This window comes from Diadema antillarum, unplaced genomic scaffold (genome assembly GCF_040938485.1).
Source record: "Diadema antillarum isolate AM-2024a unplaced genomic scaffold, OU_Dant_1.0 seq00001058_RagTag, whole genome shotgun sequence".
Taxonomy (NCBI): domain Eukaryota; kingdom Metazoa; phylum Echinodermata; class Echinoidea; order Diadematoida; family Diadematidae; genus Diadema; species Diadema antillarum.
The window spans coordinates 419311-439797 of NW_027271886.1; the positions used below are offsets into that span (position 1 = coordinate 419311).

A 20487-nucleotide genomic window follows, 5' to 3' on the forward strand; every position below is an offset into this window, starting at 1 on the left:
GTAAAGCTTTTGACAGTTTGCATCAATGGAAATGTCTTGGTTTCTACACTCACATTCTGTCTGACTTCGTGCCTGTCCCTATCTGATGCTGCAAACTGCAAAGAATGAAAAGAAATAAAACAAATGGAAAAAAAAGAATTATATCAAATTCCAAGATATATTTCAGTCGCAGCATAAGATTCACTAGAGCTACATCTTAAAGGGGACCTCCGGATGATTTTCAGACTTTTACATTTGAACAGCTATAAATCAGTTAAACTGAGTACAGAATTTCAGAATTTATAGTGATTGGGATAAGGAATGAGAGTGTTTTCAAAATTTATAACGAATTGCAATGAACAAGGATGATGACATGCCAGCCTCACCATAAGCATGATAAGAATGCATGAGTTGGGGCTCAAGGAAGCAGAACAAAAGAAGAAGGCATGCATAGATTTTTCACAGGTGAACTTGTTGAGCAAGTGGTATTGTAATGGAATTACACTGCTACATTTATGAAATATATGAGGCTCTGATGTCATCAACACTGTTCAGTGTAATTTGTTTAAGATTTCAATTAATTGGTTTCTCTGCTCAAGGACCACAATAAATTCCACGAATCTATACATGGAGCTGTTGATTTATGTACTTTATGATGTGAAATTATGAAAATCGTCCGGAATGCCCCTTTAAAAAGCAGATGAGTGGCAGCAAGCACATACTTTTCACCAAAGCACTGCTTCTACTGCTAAATTACTTATACATATAAGGGTTACAGACTATGAAAGCAAACCATGTCATGTGGTCACTTAGCACAATCAAAATCAGTTTCTTTTGTTTTTTATTGTTTTGTTAATTTCTTATGTATTTCATTGTTTTTTGACCTTTTGTTTTCTATTGTTTTCATTGTTGTCATTGCTGACATGAAAGCGTGATCAAAACTGGAGATAATCCCCCTTTCCTGCTAGTCACTCCGAGATCAATGGGAGATTCAACAGGAAATCAAATGTGGAACACCAGCGAAAAAATTTCTTTCTTAATTATTTAGCGCATGAGCTCTTGGCTGGATTTACATGTGGATGGCGCACGCACGAAGTGGCCCGCAAGATGCTGTTGGTATGCAGTAGCTTTCACCCAGGAGTTTACCCGCGATACCCAACCCTTCATACTACAGCATCACCTTGGAGTTCGAGCGAACAGCCCGGAGTTTACAAGGGCTAGTTCGAGGAGAAGATTTCTAAAAAGTCACCCAGCATTTTACCTGGGATTTTACCCCCCATGCCTTCAATACTGCAACATCACCTGTGAGTTCTCCAAAGATATTGGGTGAATTTTGCAATAACATGAAAGGGGTGGAAATCTGCAAGGGAGTCTCAGCTAATCAGGCACAAGCCATAACTCACCTTCTGTCTCTCCGCAGACAGTCCCAGAGCGATGTCCCTGACCCTGGAGAGGTCCTCCCCCATCCCTCGTTTACTCTCCCCTGCCAGGCCCAGGTTGTCTCTCTGCTTCAGCAGCGTCACCTCGGCATTCAGGAGGTTGAGGAGCTCCAAGCCTAGCTGCTGGTTCCTTGCCACCTGTATGGAGGGGGGGGGGGGGGGGGGGGGGGGGGGCAAGGGGTAACGGAGGAGGAACACACAAATCAAACTAGCTTACCATCAAAAGAAGCATGCTCACTTCACTCCTCCACACTACCAGAACTACTAATAGGAGATCAAGTCCTCAATACAACACAGTACAGGGTACCACAGAAATTATGTCACAGTCTTTTGTTAAAGCTTGGGTTGGAACAAGGTGTAAGCATTGCTAACAACAGTGATCCAAATTCATGAAGGTGTAGACCATGGTACAAATTTAGACAATGGTCTAAAATAAGCGTGTGTATAAATGTGCGTTTGTTACTGGACGTCTGTTGGCATATGAAATCTGTCAGTTGTACTTATGCAGAAGACATTTGCATAAACCCTGGCTTAGATTTACATCACCTTCGTGAATTTGGGCTAATGTGTTCAGACAGGTGAGGTTGTCTAGAACCAGTTTCCATGGTGATGAATGGGTATGACATCACACTCTGGTAGCTGGTGAATTGACAGTGTTACATTATGTGAAGTGAGACAAGTACAGTAGATACTCCTATAATCAAAGGACACTGATGATAATGGATGCAGCATATCCCAAGCTGAAGAGGCCAAGCACAGCAGTCAGTGGTCCTTTTGCTCAATGCTGTGCCACTGATTATGAGATCAATGTACAGCTTAATGTTTCACAATGTAACCAGACAAAAAACGTGTTCAATTCTGAGAACTTAACTTGAAGCTCTACATATAAAAAAGGCCAGTGTTTCTCCCTATTTTCTGTAGCATGAAGTAACTATACATCTGTCCATCCATCTACTATCTAGCTATCTATCTATCTATCTATCTTTGTTTTCATCTTACTACACCGATCTCTTTTTCTCTCTCCATTTAAAGACCTATCTCTCCTTCGACCATCACTGCATGTGTATACTATGTGTGTAGCTTAGTGTGACTGCCTTGGTCAAGACTTTGAACTTGTGACCTTGCAATTCATGGTTCCACTATACCAATCCATCATAAAATCATGTTCCTATGCTATTTATGACAGTACCTAGATACTATGATACCCATTCACAGTAATATTACAGCATGGGAGAATGTGCACAGTCAATGGGCTTTGATGCTCTAATCACACGTACCTCACTCTCGTATTTCTTGGCCAGTGCTTTGTAGTCTGCACTGAGGTCCACGAAACGGTCTCCTACATTCTGCCTTTCACGATCCATCTCGTCAAAGTGATCCCTGACATGTCGGAAGTCCCTCAGTAGCCTGTCTCGTTCAGACTCCGTCTGTATCAGTCGGTTCTCCAGCGCCAATACCTACAGTATAGTATGAATGCCAGTATTCATTAATAAAGTAGAAATCTGCCTTAAAGGAAAATAATATGTAATTAGGCAGCATTTAAGAAATGAGCAAGAGTATACATGCAAGTAATATATATTTCATTATGTTATCTCTTCTACGCAGTTCTCAACATAAAACCTTGCATTTCTAATCTATTTCCAAACTGAAAATGGCATTGTCTTGAAATGTTATTTCCTTGGGCCTGTTCTAGTGACATTATTTCTCCTACTGCTGTAGCCTGCCTTCCTTGTTTAATCTGCATTCACATCTATTAAACAATATCAGCCACAGTGAAACAGTACCCTAACCTTACATTAGAAAAGTGTCGATACTTTACAAGCTCATGCATTTCAATTCAGTAAAAGGAATGAGATTTAAAAAAAAACTCAGATGAAACCATATCACATTGTAAATGATGACTGTACGCTATTCCACAATGCCCTCTTTCCTCTCAAGGTCATGCACTATTAACTACTGTAGCAAAATATGTGCATCAGCCCAGATATTTACTCTGCAAAGATATATGCTTACTAAACACAGGAATGGATTCTGATATATTTCCTTTTTCATCCATCTATTGATTTCCAGTTGATGCTATCTGCAATGTATGTCCCTCCAATATATTTTGCAGCAACCAAGCAAGCAGAGTGGAATGGGAATCTTAAAATATGATAATGAACCACATTTCCACAGCACATATCACCACAGATGTAGCCCACAGGCATTTTGTAAATGAAATACGAGAATGGAGCAAAATGAATAAACAGAAGAGGATCAAGAGATAACCTGCAAATCATTTCAATTTTGGCAAACTGCCAAAGTTTTCAGAATCATTATGTGAATAGTTTCATAATTACACAAATTGTGGAATAGTGATGGATTTGCATCTCATACCTTATTCTTCAGCTCAAAGTTTTCCTGGGCTCCTCTTTCCTTCAGCTTGTTGTTTTCAATCCTAAGATCAACCAGCAATTTTGACAGCTGTGGTGCGAAATATGAAGAAAATTTTGAGTGTTTTCCGCATCAGAATTGTACAGTTGTACTGTATACACAGCAAATGACCAAGAAAGGAGGTGATTGAAAACAACAGCACTAATTGCAACTGATTGACAAATTGGCCTACATTGACACAAATTTGAATAACAAAAGCAGTACCCGCTACATGCTATAAGGATTAGAACCAACACTTGCTGTCGGGCGGAAGCTCGGTGGTCTAGTGGAGATGACGCCTGTCCGGAGATCAGGAGGTCGTAGGTTCGAATCCTGCTCGAGTATGTACGCCCATGATTTTTTATCATGGCTACTACTAAAACACTGATCAATTCAGTGCTTATTTATGTTGATGTAGGGCAATTTGTCAATCAGTTGCAATGAAAACATCTCAACGGAAGAATTTCACTAATGTGAATAACAGCACTAATATTTACCACTAAGAAATTAATCCCATATCTATAAGTAAAGTGAAAGATTCCTTGCATACTACAAGCATGAATTTTCATGTTGCTGGACACTTTTAATATTATATTCATATTTTTGCTGACTGGAATTTGTACAAAGCAACATGCACATGTAATGGATGTATCCACAGACATGGCGATGGATATACCTTTTTGAAAATACATATATGGTTTCCATCTCACATTACTACAACTGGCGGACGAACAGGCTATGACCACAACAAAACAAGTAGAAATTGAGGAGTTTGTTAAAAATCTTATACTGGTACTCAAAATCTTGCTTTTTCAATATGACCAGCGAGAAAAAAAAATACAGTGGAATTACACAGAATTGTTGTTTAGAGAAATAAAATGATCTATCATGGCAGCATCAAAAACTTTATATCAATCCACCAAACCCTAACTTCCTCCAAACAACAACAACAACAACAACAACAACAACAACAACAACAACAACAACAACAACAACAACAACAACAACGACGACGACGACGACGACAACAACAACAACAACAACAACAACAACAACAACAACAACAACGACAACAGACATCCTGCCCTTCAGGTCATCTGGAAATTAGCAAAGACTGTGACAGACTTTACTACCAAAGTCACTTACCTTGAGTTTCTCCTCCTCACTGCCAATAAGTCTGGAGGAAAGGTCCGTCTTGGCCGACGCCACGTCTCCAAAGCGACTCTGAATCTGGTCCAGCCTCCGCCTCAGGTAATCATTTTCTTCTTTCATCTTCAGCTGTGTTTCACATGGCCAACATTTACATTTGATAACCTGTACGTTTCTTGTTCTCAGACATTTTGCTTATCACATCAAAATTGTAATCTCACACGAGCATTCAATTCATCTGATTTCAGGCTAAAAAAAAAATATAAAAAAATTCTAGTCGCCATCAGGAGAACTTACTGTGTTTCCCATGCTAATATTACCTTTTTGCTCAGCACAATTCACTTCACTAGATAAGATAACATGCTACTGAGGTTGCAAGAATTTTTAATTAGCAGGAACAGTCTTTGTATGCTAAATACTTCGGAAGGAGAAAGTGCAGAAAAAAGATGATACAGAAAGAGAGCAGGAGGAAGAAGAAGATGAAGGATGAAGAAAAATAAGAAATGAAAGAAGAAAAAGAATAGCAGAGTAAAATGAAACAACGGCTAAGAGATAGTGTTGTAACATGAAGAGAAATTTAATTATGCCTATGGAAGAGATTACAAGCACTACAATGAATGCTTTTAATTTGTTCCCACAGTGACATAAGGCTTATCCAAAGGTGTAATATTGCATGGACATTTGACACAAAACGGACCAATAACTACTACATGGCATTGTGGCTTTCCATCAATCTTGCAAAGATTTCTGCAATACTTACATTTTCTCTGGCTAGCTTGGCCTGGTCGTCTGATGCTTCATCCCTTGTTGTAGCAGCTGCTACTGCATTGACCCCAAGTTGACCTTGTAGACTGAGAAGTCTGGCTTGGTATTGGATGATCAAGGCCTATCATATACACAATTGAACACACATAGAAACATATATAGATAAAATGTGAAATGTTTACATTCATAATTTACCATTTGCAGATGATAAAAAACCGAGCATCAGTGCTTTAGAATACTTCTACAATGTGAGTTAGGGATAGAAACAACCACCATAAAAAATTGAATTGGTAAAATCAATGTTAAGTATTGTTAAATATACAAAATGAGAACAATGGTTATAATAAACATGTTTCCACACTAAACTGTCTACAGTTATGGTTTATTGAGAAGATATCTCCTTATATTTTAGGCTTTATCACAAACAATTTATATGATGGAATATTTTGTGGTACAACAGACCTACACATATGCATTAAATGCCATATCTTGAAAATGTCCTATCACTTTTCCCAAAGGTAAACAAGACCTTTAAAATCGTTCAATGCTATGTTTCATTTCTGCTGGACATTAAACACATGCACAAAGACATTCAACATCTTAGTATGGGAAGATATATGACATGATATACTGTTACACGGAATAATATTTCTTCAATAAACAGATGTACAATTCTATAAAGGACAATAGTAATGTCCTCATATGTACTCAATATGCAATATGATCACAGTGCTTTGACATTACTATCAAGTACTGCAAAGTCACACATTCATGTAGCACAGTCTACCTGGTGTGCTGATCATTGCCAACCACTTGGGGTGGACTGTAATGGGTCAGCAGTGTTAATCACTTTTCCTGGGTGTGCATGGGATTGACCGTGTCACCAGGTTTACACCCGCTCTTCACAAGGGAAAGTGAGGCAGGTTCTTTCATTTGCATGAATTGTGACTATCCCACACACAGGACCTTCATTTTATACCTTATTCAATGGAAGAGTCAAGCAGTGCTCCCACGGGTACACTTCCTACCTGATACGATCAAACAAATGAACTTCCCTCCACCCATTCATCCATTCACTAACTAGAAATGTCGCTATGGCGACTGATGCCTCCGCCATAATGCATGATCCTCCCAATAGGTGTATTGTACAATGTCTTCACAATGTGTGATGACAGTTTCACATAACTGGCAAAATATCGAAATTACAGGTTTGTCAGAAATATCTTGAATGTTCACTTTCCACGAATTGGGTTTGCTATAATTGTCTATTAAAGAGTGCAGGTACACATATTTGGGGAATTGAAAATTTTTACTAGACTTCTGACCGACCTTATTATAAGTTTATGCATTGAGTATAATTTTCAAGGTATGAAGAAAGAGTGTAATTACAGAACAAAATATATCTTTTTTTTTTTTCCATTTAAACCTGACCTTTGACCCTTAACCTTTGACCTTCTGGCTGGAAATTTCCAAGAGAATCTCCATTAAGTAATACATGTACATATATTAAATTTTAAAACTAATAATGCAATCATTGCATATACTAGTATATGAGGGAAATAGTAACATTTTGAGGAGTTGACCTTGACCTTTGACCCCCTGACTATTGACCCATGACCCCTAAATTCCCTAGATAATCCCTGCCAGTCAGTACATGCATATGTACCAAGTTCCATGCAGATACATTGAACTATTTGCGAGAAAAGTGATATTGCAACATTTTCACCTAACCTTTGACCTTTTGACCTTTGACCTTATGACATGAAACTCTCTGAATAATCTTTACGCAGTAGTACATGTCTACACTAAGTTTCAAGAAAATAACAGTAGGCATTGCATAGATATGGGGGAAATAGCAACATTTTTAGCATTTGACCTTGACCTTTTGACCTTTGACCTCTTGCCAATGTCACTAAAATCTACTCAACTAATTGCCCCATCATACATCATCCTTGGACCAAGTTTGGTGAAAGCTGCTTCATCCAGTTTTGAGTTATCACGTAAACAGATAAATTTAGGATTTGACCTTGATCTTTGACCTTTGACCTCTGTCCGATTTCACTGAAAAACTAATCAAGTAATTGTTCCATCATACATCATCCTCAAAGAAAGTTTGGTGAAATTTGCTCCATCCAGTCTTGAGTTATCGCGTAAATGGATGCAATTTCATGATTTGACCTTGACCTTTGACCTTTAGCCGACTTCACCCAAAATCTAATCAAATCATTGCCCCATCATACTTCATACTTGGACCAAGTTTGGTAAATTCCAGTAAATATTACTCAAGTTATCGCGTAAACGAAAGTGGACGGACGTACGGACGTACGGACGGACGGACAACCCGAAAACATAATGCCTCCGGCACCACTTCGTGGCGGAGGCATAAAAAGACTGTGTCAGGCTTCCAGGATCATGAAGTTGATGATGTATGCATTGTTTTTGTATGCTGGCGTAGATCAACCCTTCTCCATCATCAACAATTAGACTGGTTCTCAGTGTATTTGAACCTTAAAGACCCAGTAATGTAGGTACACCATGGAGTGGGTCGGCTAGTCCTGCTAGGATATATTAGAGAATTCCTGCTACAAATTATGTACATAGAATTTTGACTGGACTCAACGCCTACTTATGAGTATAGACATTGATGCATATATGTTTCCTGATCAGTGCTACTTGTAGTTTTGAAAGTACCTTTGTGGGGATTGAATAAATCAAGCCATCGATGAATCCCCATGCTACTAAATGTTAAAAGAGCAGAATCGAGTCTACAGGTAGGTAGCCGACTTTTAAGAATCATGCATGTCGAGGTCTGGCCTTCTTACCCGAGCAGCAGCATCATTCAGGATAAAGAAGTTCTTGATACGCGAGAGTTGATCCGAGACCCTGAGAGACATCTTGAGGGTGGCTGGTCCGGGGTTAGGGCTGAGGTGCATGATGGCCTTTGTCTTGGAATTGCCTCCTATGGTCACATCAAGGAGCTGGGTTGCCTTGGACTCCCTGAGAGAATTTCATTGCAAAATCAAACCATGCAAAATGACACAACACACACACACACAAACAAACACAAATCTACACAGATTAGAAACTCTCCTGGAGGTATAGCAAATCATGCAAAATAAAACTCCAATGTCAATGATACTTGACTTACATAAATTTACATTTACCTGAGAGATTGACAGAATTACAATTCTTTTTGAACTGGTTAATTACAGCATAATGTGGATGTGAATAAAAATGCAATCAAGAAACACTTCAACTTTTTGACACACCACTATTACCCTTCACACATATATTGATAGAACTGTAACATGAAAATTCTCAATAGCACTTCATGTGACACTGACCCATAATTTATAACACGATCAGGTTTCTGTCTGGTGGACAACTCGCTGACCAGGTGGCCAAACGAAACGATGGACTTGTTTTGGACAGCGCCCTCTCTCTTGCGCAACTCTTGCTGGTTCTCTGCCAGTTTCTCGATGCCAGGGAGCTCGGCAAAGAGGAACCTTGATTGGTGAGGGTAACCAAATTCATCCCTGTCCTGTACGCAATCAAGGGATTAATCTCATTAACACATGGGAATGATTTCAAACTCAGATTTGATTAGCTATTTCAATTGATGAATAATATTTCAATGGTATTCTACATACTTCTTTGGAAGAAAACTGCTATACAAAAGATGTAAATGTTAAAAAAGTGTAAAGCAAATTGCAACGCAATGCCAGAAAAATCATTCCCTGACCCAACTGAATCTTCAGGGAAATGTGCTGCAGAAGTTATCAGCTTGTCATTTTCAATTTGACACCTATGAATTTCAATGCATATCTTGCACTGGGGACAGATTTGATGAACTGGCTGAATTCATTCAACACACACAAGGTCAGAAAAACATTTGCAAATAACTACGAAAAAGGGATCTTCAATCTTCTATTAAAATTGTTTTTGTGCATTTGAGATTCAGGTGTACAATTAGTAATAAGGTTTTTGTAAATTCTGCACCTGTAATGAACTACATAGAAAACAAGGTTCAAATGAAAGAGAATATTATTTACTCTACCTTATCAAATACTAACACTGAATAATGAATATCATACAGTACAAAACTACAGAAAGGTGGTCTAAAGGACTTGATGGGTCAAAAAACATATTTCATGGGTACGCTGCGTGTGAAAAACATCAGTGATGAAGAGTCCATGCTAGCAGGTATAAATTGATAATACATGTACATATGGCTTTTTAGAAATGTTACTTCAAACGACACGGGAGATTCAACGATCATTATGTTAATTTCAATATCCAAGTCAAACACACTTTTGTCAGCTAATCTGTATCTCTAATCCTTCCAGAATTTCACTGGATACCAGTTAGACAAAAGGATTAAATTCAAAATTTTGCTTCATCATATCTTAATACCAGAGACTCCAACTCTCCCGTTTTCGATGGGAGATCTCTCGCCGAAAGCCCATTTTTGCAAAATCTCCTGTTCTCCCGTTTGAGATTTAATTTCTCCCACCCTGGCTCTGTGTCTCCCGCTTGAAATGATATTTTTTTACTTATATAGTATCATCGTATGTTGAAAAATAAGCCCTAGATAGCACGAGAGAGCATCTAAAACCCTAGAGCTTCCAGGGCCCGCTTAAGGGCGCCCTGGACCCCAGCTGCAAGGAATTTGGCGTTTCGCACTTTATATGCGCAAAGCGCATATAAGTTGAGTCTCCCATTTGCTAGGGGTTTTAGGCGGAAGAATCTCCAGATCAGAAGGTGCTTGGGGTTGGAGTCTCTGTAACACATATAGTCAGGTTTATATGCCAGTAAGAAACATAGGATCAATCTCAATTGAAAGTTGTTTCTGTGGTTGTCCCTCTTTTCATCAGGCAGCAGCTCACTTGTGGAATAATCTGCCCTGACGTATTGGGTCAATCCCAGTGAGCAATGCAAATGTGCCGTTTGAACAGGGTGCACAACCCAGTGAAGTGATCTGCCGCAATGCTGCATTATCGACGATTAAAATGAGCTGGATTGCATTTTACCATCAACTACTGACATATAAACAGTGGAATGGTCTGTCCAAAGTACACTGTACACACAACTGAAACCCATGGAAAACCATCTTGTACAGCTGAATATGGCTATCCAGCCTTATTGTCAGATGGAAAATAAAAGCAAACAAACAAATAAACAAACAAAACTCATTTGTGTACATTCCAGTAGCCACACTTACAATGTCATAAGTTTAACTTCATTTTTTCTTTTATTCTTTTTCCTTTCCTCTGAGATGTCAAAGTACATCAGGACTCTCACAGAGATATTCCTTGGCAGGTAATTTGCCCTAGCTGTACCATCACCATAAGATATCTACCCATGGATTTAAAGGACAGTAAAAGCGATGTTCTGTGAAAGGTCAATTTTTAATTGCTCGTTCCTGAATGGCATAAAAAAAAAAAAAAGGCATAGCATCAAGTATATCCATCAGTTCTCACCGTGACAAGCTTGATCTCAATGAAGAGTGTTGCTCTGGCCTGCGTCCTTCCATAGTCTGTGGATGACTGTGTCCTCTCGTTCCAGCCCCTCCACAGCTCCGGCATCGCGTCACTGTCTGACTTCAGAGGGAGCCAGGTCAGGTCCTGCCAACCCAGTCAATCAAAAAAGACAGACACGATTCGGTCAGTGATTGCTGATATGGCCCTATTTTGGATTAAATTGGAGCTGACAGCCCTTTTTTGTGGCGTGAAACTTTCCAAATTGCCACTGGCATTTAAATGCACTTTTTAGACAAACACTTTTCAATAGCATGCAATTTAATGAATTATGCTCCTTGCAACATTTGCCAATGTTTTTCGCACAGTGCACACAAAATTTTATGGTTTTAGAGTATGTGGATTGGTTAAATGCAGCAATATCAGCAGAACACATCTCTGAAGTTTGAGGAAAACCGGGAAATCCATTCAAAAGTAAGGATTTTAAAGTTTTGGTATTGCCACCACTGGACTGGGGGACTACAATAGTTTGTGATGTCATTGCAATATAATGTTATAAAGAAAATAAACAGAGAATTCCATAAAAGTAATTTTTAAAATAAAAAGTACACATTTCTCTGTACTTGTAAATGTTACTGACATATAAGGATAATATTGCTTCCTTACTTTCTAACAGAGGTAAGTCAAGTGCTCTTTCACTATGCCAGAAAAAATGAAGATAAGTAAAGCTATCCATGAGAACATATTTGTAGTGTGAGTCTTGAATTTCATGCCATCTTCTTGAATTATGAAAAACTTTGTTGGTCTCTGTTATCAAAAGAGAAAATCTTTTTATTTGTTTAAAAGCACCCCATACTAAAGACAGTTTATAGCATCACTGTCTTGCTGGACCAACGTGATTCTGTCACTCGCACATTGTACACATTGTACAACACAATCTCTGCATATTTGCATATTTGCATATTTGCATCTCTGCATATTTGCACAATCACTTGCATAAGACCCAGAGAGATATTAGTCATTATGATGTTCATAACTGGTGAACAGAATATATTTTAACGATTATGTAAGTCCATCACCTCTCACGGTTTTTTTTGTATTTGTTTTAGATTAAATCTTTATTCAGACTGGTGACTGAATCATGTCAAATGTGTACAATTTATGAACTGTATGTTTTATCTATATTTTGCACACAACCTTTTGTTGTCCGTTAAACAGTGTATTATAGTTATATTTTGTGTCATTACAATGTAACAATTTCATTTGACTGGTCTGAATAAAGGCTATAAAAAGCGTGAAAAAAAATATTGCACAGACATCTAGGGCTTGGTAATGATGAAAACATATTGACGAAGAAATACGACCCCTGCTGCCCCATCAACTTGTGGGTACCTTGACATGGGCCCACTGCTGTGCTGTGACGGTGATGTCACTGGGTTCCCTGGCCACAGGGGAACCCCCACCTTTCAGTAGGTCTCTCACAACTTCGTTGTAAACCTCATACATGCTGAGGCTGATCTCAGAACTCAGGAGGTTGTCAGCCCGGCTCGCTTTGAACAAATGAAGATGACGCACATATTGAGACAATTGAACAATCAACACGTTTAGCAAACATAAAACAAAATAAGAAAAAAAGAATATTTGTTCTTATATCTGCAAATGCATATTCCTGAACTCACTGTGACTATCAATTAGAAACAAGCATATCATACAATCAATGGAAGCTTCATGACATTTTAACATTCCTGAGTGAGTCCATAAGCATATTTATGACAATGTTTCTTTTGCAGTAGCTGTGGCTGGGATTGAAACAAGTTCATACATGTGGTTAATTTTCCTTTAAAAATAAATGAAATACAATTGTATCTTTTCAGGGTGTAGCTTTGCAAAATAATATCAGGAGGAGACTTGCAATGGCAACACGCTCTTCCCATTATTACCCCCCCCCCCATCAATTTGTTTTACTCTATTGAGCTTTTTTGTTTCATTAATGCCTGCCTTCATTGCTCAAATTTGACAATACCCAAAAGAAGGTAACAAGTAAAAAATGATAATGAATAAATAAAATGAATACACCCAATATTTGACAATGACCTTCTATTTCAACCTCATCTAATCTAATCCAAAATGCACTCCACTAAATTGCAGGAACAATATCAACGACTTAACAGAGTTTGATTGCACTTAGTCATCAAAAACCAAAACACACACACACTCACACACACAAAAAACCTACCCAGAAAATTAAATATTTTAAAACAGACCTCGTGTACAAGGTACTTTGCTGATCTTGACACATTGAATAAGTCTACCACAAGTTTACAATGTAAATATACTAAATTGCTGTAACATGGCTGTTAGGAAACAAAATCTGAATCCTGACTATTTACATACTATTGTAGTCCAATATACCTCTCTCTCTTGAGTCACTGATACGGTCAAACAAGCCCCTGAGAGCCAGGTGGACCACACCAAGCCTCGTCTCGCCATCTCCCAGCAGGGTGTGGCTCTTTCCCGCCCCACTCTCCCCCAGGCTCAAAAGGCTGCAGTTAAATCCTGACACCACAAGGTCAACCAGGGAGGACACCGAGTCCTGGTAGATGGTCTCATTACTCACGTCATCATCATACACTGCACTGAACCTGAGAAAGAAACATTCGATACACATTATACAAGTGGAATACGTCTTTATTATCATCAATATCTTAATCTTCATCTTTTACCAGTGAATGAATTGATATCATGGTATAGTTTGATGATTTGATTTAACGTAGAACTGGGGATAGTTCACAAAGAATTTACTGTAAACCAATCTTAAAAGTTTAAGATTAACTCAAAATCATGGTACGTAGTGTCTTCAATGCTACATTGTAACTTCCTAAATATAAATTTTTGCATGAAAAAAAAAAGTGGAAAAGGAATTTATTATCTGTAAATTTAAAGCGGATTCTGAAAACATGAAATAAAGCTGAACAAGGAAACAAGTGGCAAACCATATGATTTTACTGTAAGTTGAAATTACCTTTTCAGGAACACCCCCATGATTTTACTACCACTGTGTATTATGAGTTACACATACGACACAGGACTAGCAGTGAAATTTTATCACACAGTGAAACCTCTTGATATGAACACCATATTTTTAATCTATTTTTTATTTTTGCATTCATTGTTCTAACATTTTGAAGCCCTAGGTCTTCATCTGGTTGTCCAAATCAGACATGAAGGGAGTCTGCCAGATTTAAACCGACTGGACAATCTACCCTTAAGTTCAAATATTGTTTATTGGGTATGGATAAATTCCACATCATTGAACAGGTGTGCCAGGCTGGGCATTCTCTTAGTACTATAATGATCTTCTCTGAACGTCCTGTCAGTAGCAAGCAACTTACGTGTGAGCTGTGTTGGTCTCATCTTGTCTGATCTTTGTCCCCTGAACATTGAGATTGTGTGCTCCTTCTCCTCTAAGTGGTGGCCGTATTCTGGCGATGACATCAATATTCATCTTCGTTGCTGCTGACAAGGGTGCATAGAAATGTACTCACATTTTCTGAAAGAGAAGAACACAATTTGACGTACAAACGTGTAGCTTTAAGTCCTACTTAGTCGTTGATATTATTAATATTTAGTAGGTTTCTGAAGTAACATTATGGTGACCGTTAGATGCTACAATTCACAATAACACCGGCAAAATAGGCTATCCACACTAAAATCTGATAGGAGAGTGTACTGGGATCTATCTAGATGCATCTAGTTCTAGATCTAGACTATTAGTATTATTGACATGTGGATGCTTATTTTTCTTTATTTTTTTCAATATCAATCTAACAATATAGGGTGTCTGGATCTAGGTCCCATAGACCGTCAACATGTTAAGTTTATACTTAAAACAAGTGTTCGATGTATGAATTTAGACATCTAGAGAAACAACCTATGTCTTTTTTACTACTGAATTGAAACAATTTATGATGTTTTGATATGCAATAAAATCTTGTGAATTGTGTTGTGATAAAGTGACATCTTCTTCTATTCTACTGTTTAGAATCCAAACAACTGTGACTGCTCGAACAGCAACAGTTAGAAAGATCAGATGAATTTCTTAGCATATTAATTTACATTTTTGCGTCACATTTTTGGCGATTTTGGTGTTTAACCCAAGGCGCTGTAACCCGCAAATGTATTGGCATTGCCGGTGCAGCTCTAACGTTAGCTTGAATTGGGGGGCATTTCATGCAGCGTTTTGCCTGGTCGGATATTTGGGGAAATTACAGAATACCGGTTCTGCGTCATATGAATTAGCATATTGGTGCGTATAAGAGCCGCCTCCGAAGATGAATTTCAGCCCGGAGAGCTGAAATTCGTCTTTCCCGTCGTCTGGGGCCCCCAAAAAGCCCAGGAACGGAACGGCCGTCAAAAAGTAGGTTGACCACACAAATTTTATGAAAATTGAGTGGTTTCGGCGGAAAACTGCTCTAAATCAAGATAACCCGAGTAAATCGTCGATAAAGAAAATCGAGCCGATTTTGATGGAACTATTTTAAAGGTGATGACGTCATCACAGCTAGCAGCTCTTCTTCCTTTTACTCTTTTCGACACAAGTCATTCACGATCAATCACACTACACACTAATTTGGCAAGGCAGCGCGTATACGCGTATTGTCAAGAAACATGTGCGCACTCAACTGCTACACGTATTGTACACTGTACTAGTAAACATGCGCGCGTTCTGCAGACTCAATACGCGCTACCACTGCTTACGTACGCATCATAAGCTGTTATGTGTAGGGAATTATTGTACGACTGCATAGAGTCAACACGGTGGGCTGTCAAGCGCACCCACACAGTGCGTAGACTGTCTAAGCAGCTACTGTAAGCTACCACCAGCAATTAGATAAGTGATTGTTTTCCTGTCTCACCTAAATTGCTATCGATTTCTAGGATGAATGGACTATCCTTGACTCCTAAAAACGTGAGTATACATCGTAAATTCGGGTAAATTTTAACTGCTAGTCTAGACTAGCATCGTCAGGATCTAGAACTACATTATTCGGGGGACACCCCCGAAACCCCCGAGAACAACGTAAGATACCACACTTCTCACCGCACAGACCAAAGAAAACACACGTAAACAAATGCAATCGTCGACAGCCGAATCACGGACCGTATTGCAGATCGGATTAATATTTCAGATGGTTGCTATCGGCAAGCATAATTGCGCTCTTTTCAGAGCGATTTGCGCTCTCCGTGATTGGCTGCCGGTATTCTGTAATTTACCCGGATATTTTTCTGACAAAAAGTATTAGTATTGAATGTCAAGTGTTACAAGCTACGGAAATCCTTGCATCCGATTGGCTGAGAGCAAATTTGGGAAAGACTTCCTTTTGAGACAGCCACCCCAGTCACACTAGACCTATTACTAAATCAATGCAGATCTATAAATTCAACCTACCGTATCGGTCCGTAGGTCCTAGCCTAACCAGTTATGGGGGGCGTTTCATCAATGAGTTCGTCGCAGGTTTTCACCGACAAATTTGGGCTTTGCTATCAGCCAATCAGACGCAAGGATTTCAGTAGCTTTTAACAGTCGTCAGTGTAAATCACCGACAAAAAGTTTCATGAAACACCCCCCTGGCCTTCCTTGCGGTACGCACGGATGCACGCACTCACTTTTGGGTGGATGTCTCATAAGAAACTCTTGCCCAAATTTGTCCGACAACTTTGTCGGACAAAATACTTCATGAAATGCCCCCAGCAGGTTATGCTTGGCCTTGGCTTTTAGGGGAGGACAAAGTACACCCCTAACCGTGACACTTTTACAGCCTATATACAGCTAGCTATATGCAGGAAATATGCAGTATTATCAGTCGCATTGTGAGAAACAACCCAACATCGGCCATCTGGATCTCGGGTGATCTCAACCTACCAGATATAAACTGGCAGACAGAAACTATGACTGGCCACCAGTATAATCTTGGTATTAACTCAACATTTCTTTCCATTTTTCAAGACTTATGTTTCAGCCAAGTGGTAGACTTCCCAACTAGAGGTCAAGCAATTTTAGATGTTTTTCTCTCAAATCGTCCATCTCTGATCAGGAAATGCATTCCCCTGCCTGGCATCAGTGACCATGATATGGTCCTCACAGTCGCAGATATTAGAGCAAAGCTACAGAGACCAAGCAGAAGGAAAATATATCTCTGAAAAAGGCAAATATGGTTGCCATTAGAGAAACAATGGGAAGCTTTGCAGATACCTTCCTCGCTGAAACATCATTAGACACCCCTATCGAAAACCAGTGGATGGAGATCAAAAACAAGATCCTGTCTGTTCTTGAGAAAGATGTCCCATCCAAGATGACCTCATGCAGGTTTAGCCAACCTTGGATCACAGCAGAATTGAAACGTCTCTCCAGGAAGAAGAAAAGGGCATTCTGGAGATCAAGAGCTGCTGGGAATAAGAATAACCCAGACTACACCACATACAAGGGACTAAAGAAAACCATGCAAACGGAATGCCGCAGAGCCCACCAGACATATATCTCGGATCTGATCTGTGGAGAAGGTTCCAACGGAGGCAAGAGATTTTGTGCGTACATAAAGAACAAGCGATGTGACAACACTGGAGTATCTCCACTTCTGAAAGATGGTATCCTTCGCTGTGACAGCAAAACAAAGGCAGCTGTTTTAAATGATCAGTTCTCCTCTGTTTTTACAAAGGAAGACATGAGCAACATCCCTGACCTCGAAGCCAGCCCACACCCAACGATCTTCAATATTGACATCAGATCTGCAGGTGTTGAAAAACTGCTATCTAAGATCAACCCGCACAAAGCATCAGGACCTGACAACCTTCCTGGACGTATCCTAAAGGAGTGTTCGACAGAACTTGCACCTGTCCTTACACTACTATTCCAGTCTACTCTGCATCAGGGAGCGATTCCAGTGGACTGGAAATCTGCATTCATCACACCGATCTTTAAGAAAGGCAACCGCCATGAGGCATGCAATTATAGACCAATCTCTTTGACCTCACTTGTGTGCAAAACACTTGAGCACATAATATTCTCAGAGATTATCAACCACCTGGAATCTAACAATATCCTATCCAAGAAGCAGCATGGATTTCGAAAGCACCACTCATGTGAATCCCAGCTACTGTTGACCATCCATGACCTCGCCAAGGGACTTGACAATAAACAGCAGATAGATGCAGTGTTATTAGACTTCTCCAAGGCGTTTGACAAAGTACCACATGAAAGACTCCGGAGGAAATTAGCCTTGTATGGTATCCAGGGGAACCTTCTTCGTTGGATCAGAGCTTTCCTTCAAGATCGTAAACAAGAGGTTGTGCTTGAAGGAACCAACTCACACCCAGCTACTGTCATCTCTGGTGTGCCCCAGGGGACAGTACTTGGCCCACTCCTCTTCTTGACCTACATAAACGATCTACCAAGTTTTGTCCAGTCTGAATTTCGAATGTTTGCAGATGATTGTCTCCTTTACCGACACATTAGCTCACAGACGGATGCAGACAGACTCCAAGAAGACCTTACCAACATCCAAGGGTGGGAAACCAAGTGGCAGATGTCCCTCAATCCATCCAAGTGTGAAGTCCTGAGAGTGACCAACAAGGTGAAAAATGTCATCCATTCTTCTTATTCTCTTCATGGAGTCAAGCTTCCAGTTGTGGACAATGCTAAGTACCTTGGAGTACATATCAACTCAAAGCTAAGCTGGAAGACACATACAGACAACACATGTAAAAAGGCCAACAGCACACGAGGATTCCTCCAGAGAAACCTACATGGCTGCCCCAAGAAAATAAAAGAACAAGCCTATGTGACATATGTCCGCCCTATTCTTGAATATGCATCAACAGCCTGGGATCCTCACTGCCAAGACCAAATCAGGAAGCTTGAAATGGTTCAAAGACGTGCCGCTAGGTTTACTCTGGGAGACTTTCACCCTCGACACAGTGTCAGTGAAATGCTACACTCCTTGAAATGGCAATCTCTTGCAGAAAGAAGGGCCCAGCTGAAAGTCATCATGCTGTTCCGCATCTTACATCAACTGATTGCTATTCCACCTGAACCACCTTACATCTACCCGGTAACACGATCATCTGGACGAAGACCTACTCAATATCGACAACAATTCTGCAGGACCTCTGGCTTTCAAAACTCCTTCTTCCCAAGTGTCATACTCTTCTGGAACCAGCTCCCCACCAGTGTGACAGCTGCTTCTTCCCTCGAACAGTTTAGGAGGCAGCTGGTCGGGGTGACACTGCGTCAAATCTAGTTGGAAGAGGAGCTAATTTTACTTGCACAAAGAGCACTTTCTACTTTTTATAGTGTATATTACATCAATTGCAACAACAACAACAAAGCATCAAACAATGCAGCGTGGCACACTAGTTTCAGCACTGCACAAAGTACGAAAATACTCTTTCCAGAGGTCAGTACTTCACCCGGAAGAAGAAGAAGAAGAAGCTACCTACGGCCACAAACGTTTCACTTAGTCTAACGTTAGTTTCCACATATGGGACTAACACAAGTTTGTGTCTCAACTACGCTACGTTTACACGTAAAATGTACGTTTATTCCATTATACGATCAAAAGAACCGAAGACACAATATGCCCAAATGCCGACATAGTCACAGACATGCTGTCAGCAATTAGGAAAATAGTTAGTTTACTCACTCATAGTAAAATATTGCCGTAAAAGAGAATACCTCGCAAGAAATCAGTGTCAGTGCAGTAGGATTACAAATCAGTGCAATTAAGCAAGTGAACGGCTATCTATTGCATGCGATCGATCGGAGAGATCGGCTTTGCTTGCGGCTCAGCTCATCCACCGAACTACAGCGCGTTTCGTTGTCAAAGGAACGATCGATAATTACCCTGGTAGTCGCCAAAAGAGGGCGATTATCACGGTACAATGTACTCTTGACCAAGTTGAACAGGTCCTGAACCCCGATGGTGTTGAACAAACCAATGTGATACATTGTAGATCTACGACATCATGCAGAATAAAGTGAAATGGGTTCGGGCACTAAAATACGCTGTATTTCGCGTATTCCTACATAACATATTTTCACGAATGGGGAAGTTATAGACATTTTTGCGAGATGTTGTTTTCACCAAAACTTCCAAAACTTCAAAAGTTCATAACTTTTGAACGGATTGTCCATTTTCCTCAAACTTTCACTGATGTATTCAACTCCACTCACTCGTAAGCACTGAACCATTCGGTTACCATGATCGGAA

General features: G+C 39.7%; 1 protein-coding gene and 1 non-coding gene across 2 annotated transcripts in view; one reads left to right on the forward strand and one right to left on the reverse strand.

The window, feature by feature from the left end:
• The window catches only part of LOC139743216 (coiled-coil domain-containing protein 78-like), a 32919-nt gene extending 12931 nt beyond the window's left edge, over positions 1 to 19988 (reverse strand). The window contains exons 1-13 of the mRNA XM_071653713.1: positions 19921 to 19988; positions 14614 to 14771; positions 13634 to 13863; positions 12614 to 12771; positions 11225 to 11368; positions 9089 to 9285; positions 8567 to 8741; positions 5740 to 5865; positions 4977 to 5108; positions 3795 to 3881; positions 2696 to 2875; positions 1383 to 1556; positions 54 to 95 (exon numbers count right to left, since the gene is read on the reverse strand). Coding sequence (XP_071509814.1) covers positions 54 to 95; positions 1383 to 1556; positions 2696 to 2875; positions 3795 to 3881; positions 4977 to 5108; positions 5740 to 5865; positions 8567 to 8741; positions 9089 to 9285; positions 11225 to 11368; positions 12614 to 12771; positions 13634 to 13863; positions 14614 to 14726 — 1758 coding nt within the window. The 5' untranslated portion in view covers positions 14727 to 14771; positions 19921 to 19988. The remainder of the gene's footprint in view (positions 1 to 53; positions 96 to 1382; positions 1557 to 2695; positions 2876 to 3794; positions 3882 to 4976; positions 5109 to 5739; positions 5866 to 8566; positions 8742 to 9088; positions 9286 to 11224; positions 11369 to 12613; positions 12772 to 13633; positions 13864 to 14613; positions 14772 to 19920) is intronic.
• On the forward strand, positions 4103 to 4175 carry Trnas-gga (transfer RNA serine (anticodon GGA)). Its single transcript has one exon. It is a non-coding gene; the product is annotated as a tRNA-Ser (tRNA).
• Positions 19989 to 20487: the final 499 nt, after the last annotated feature.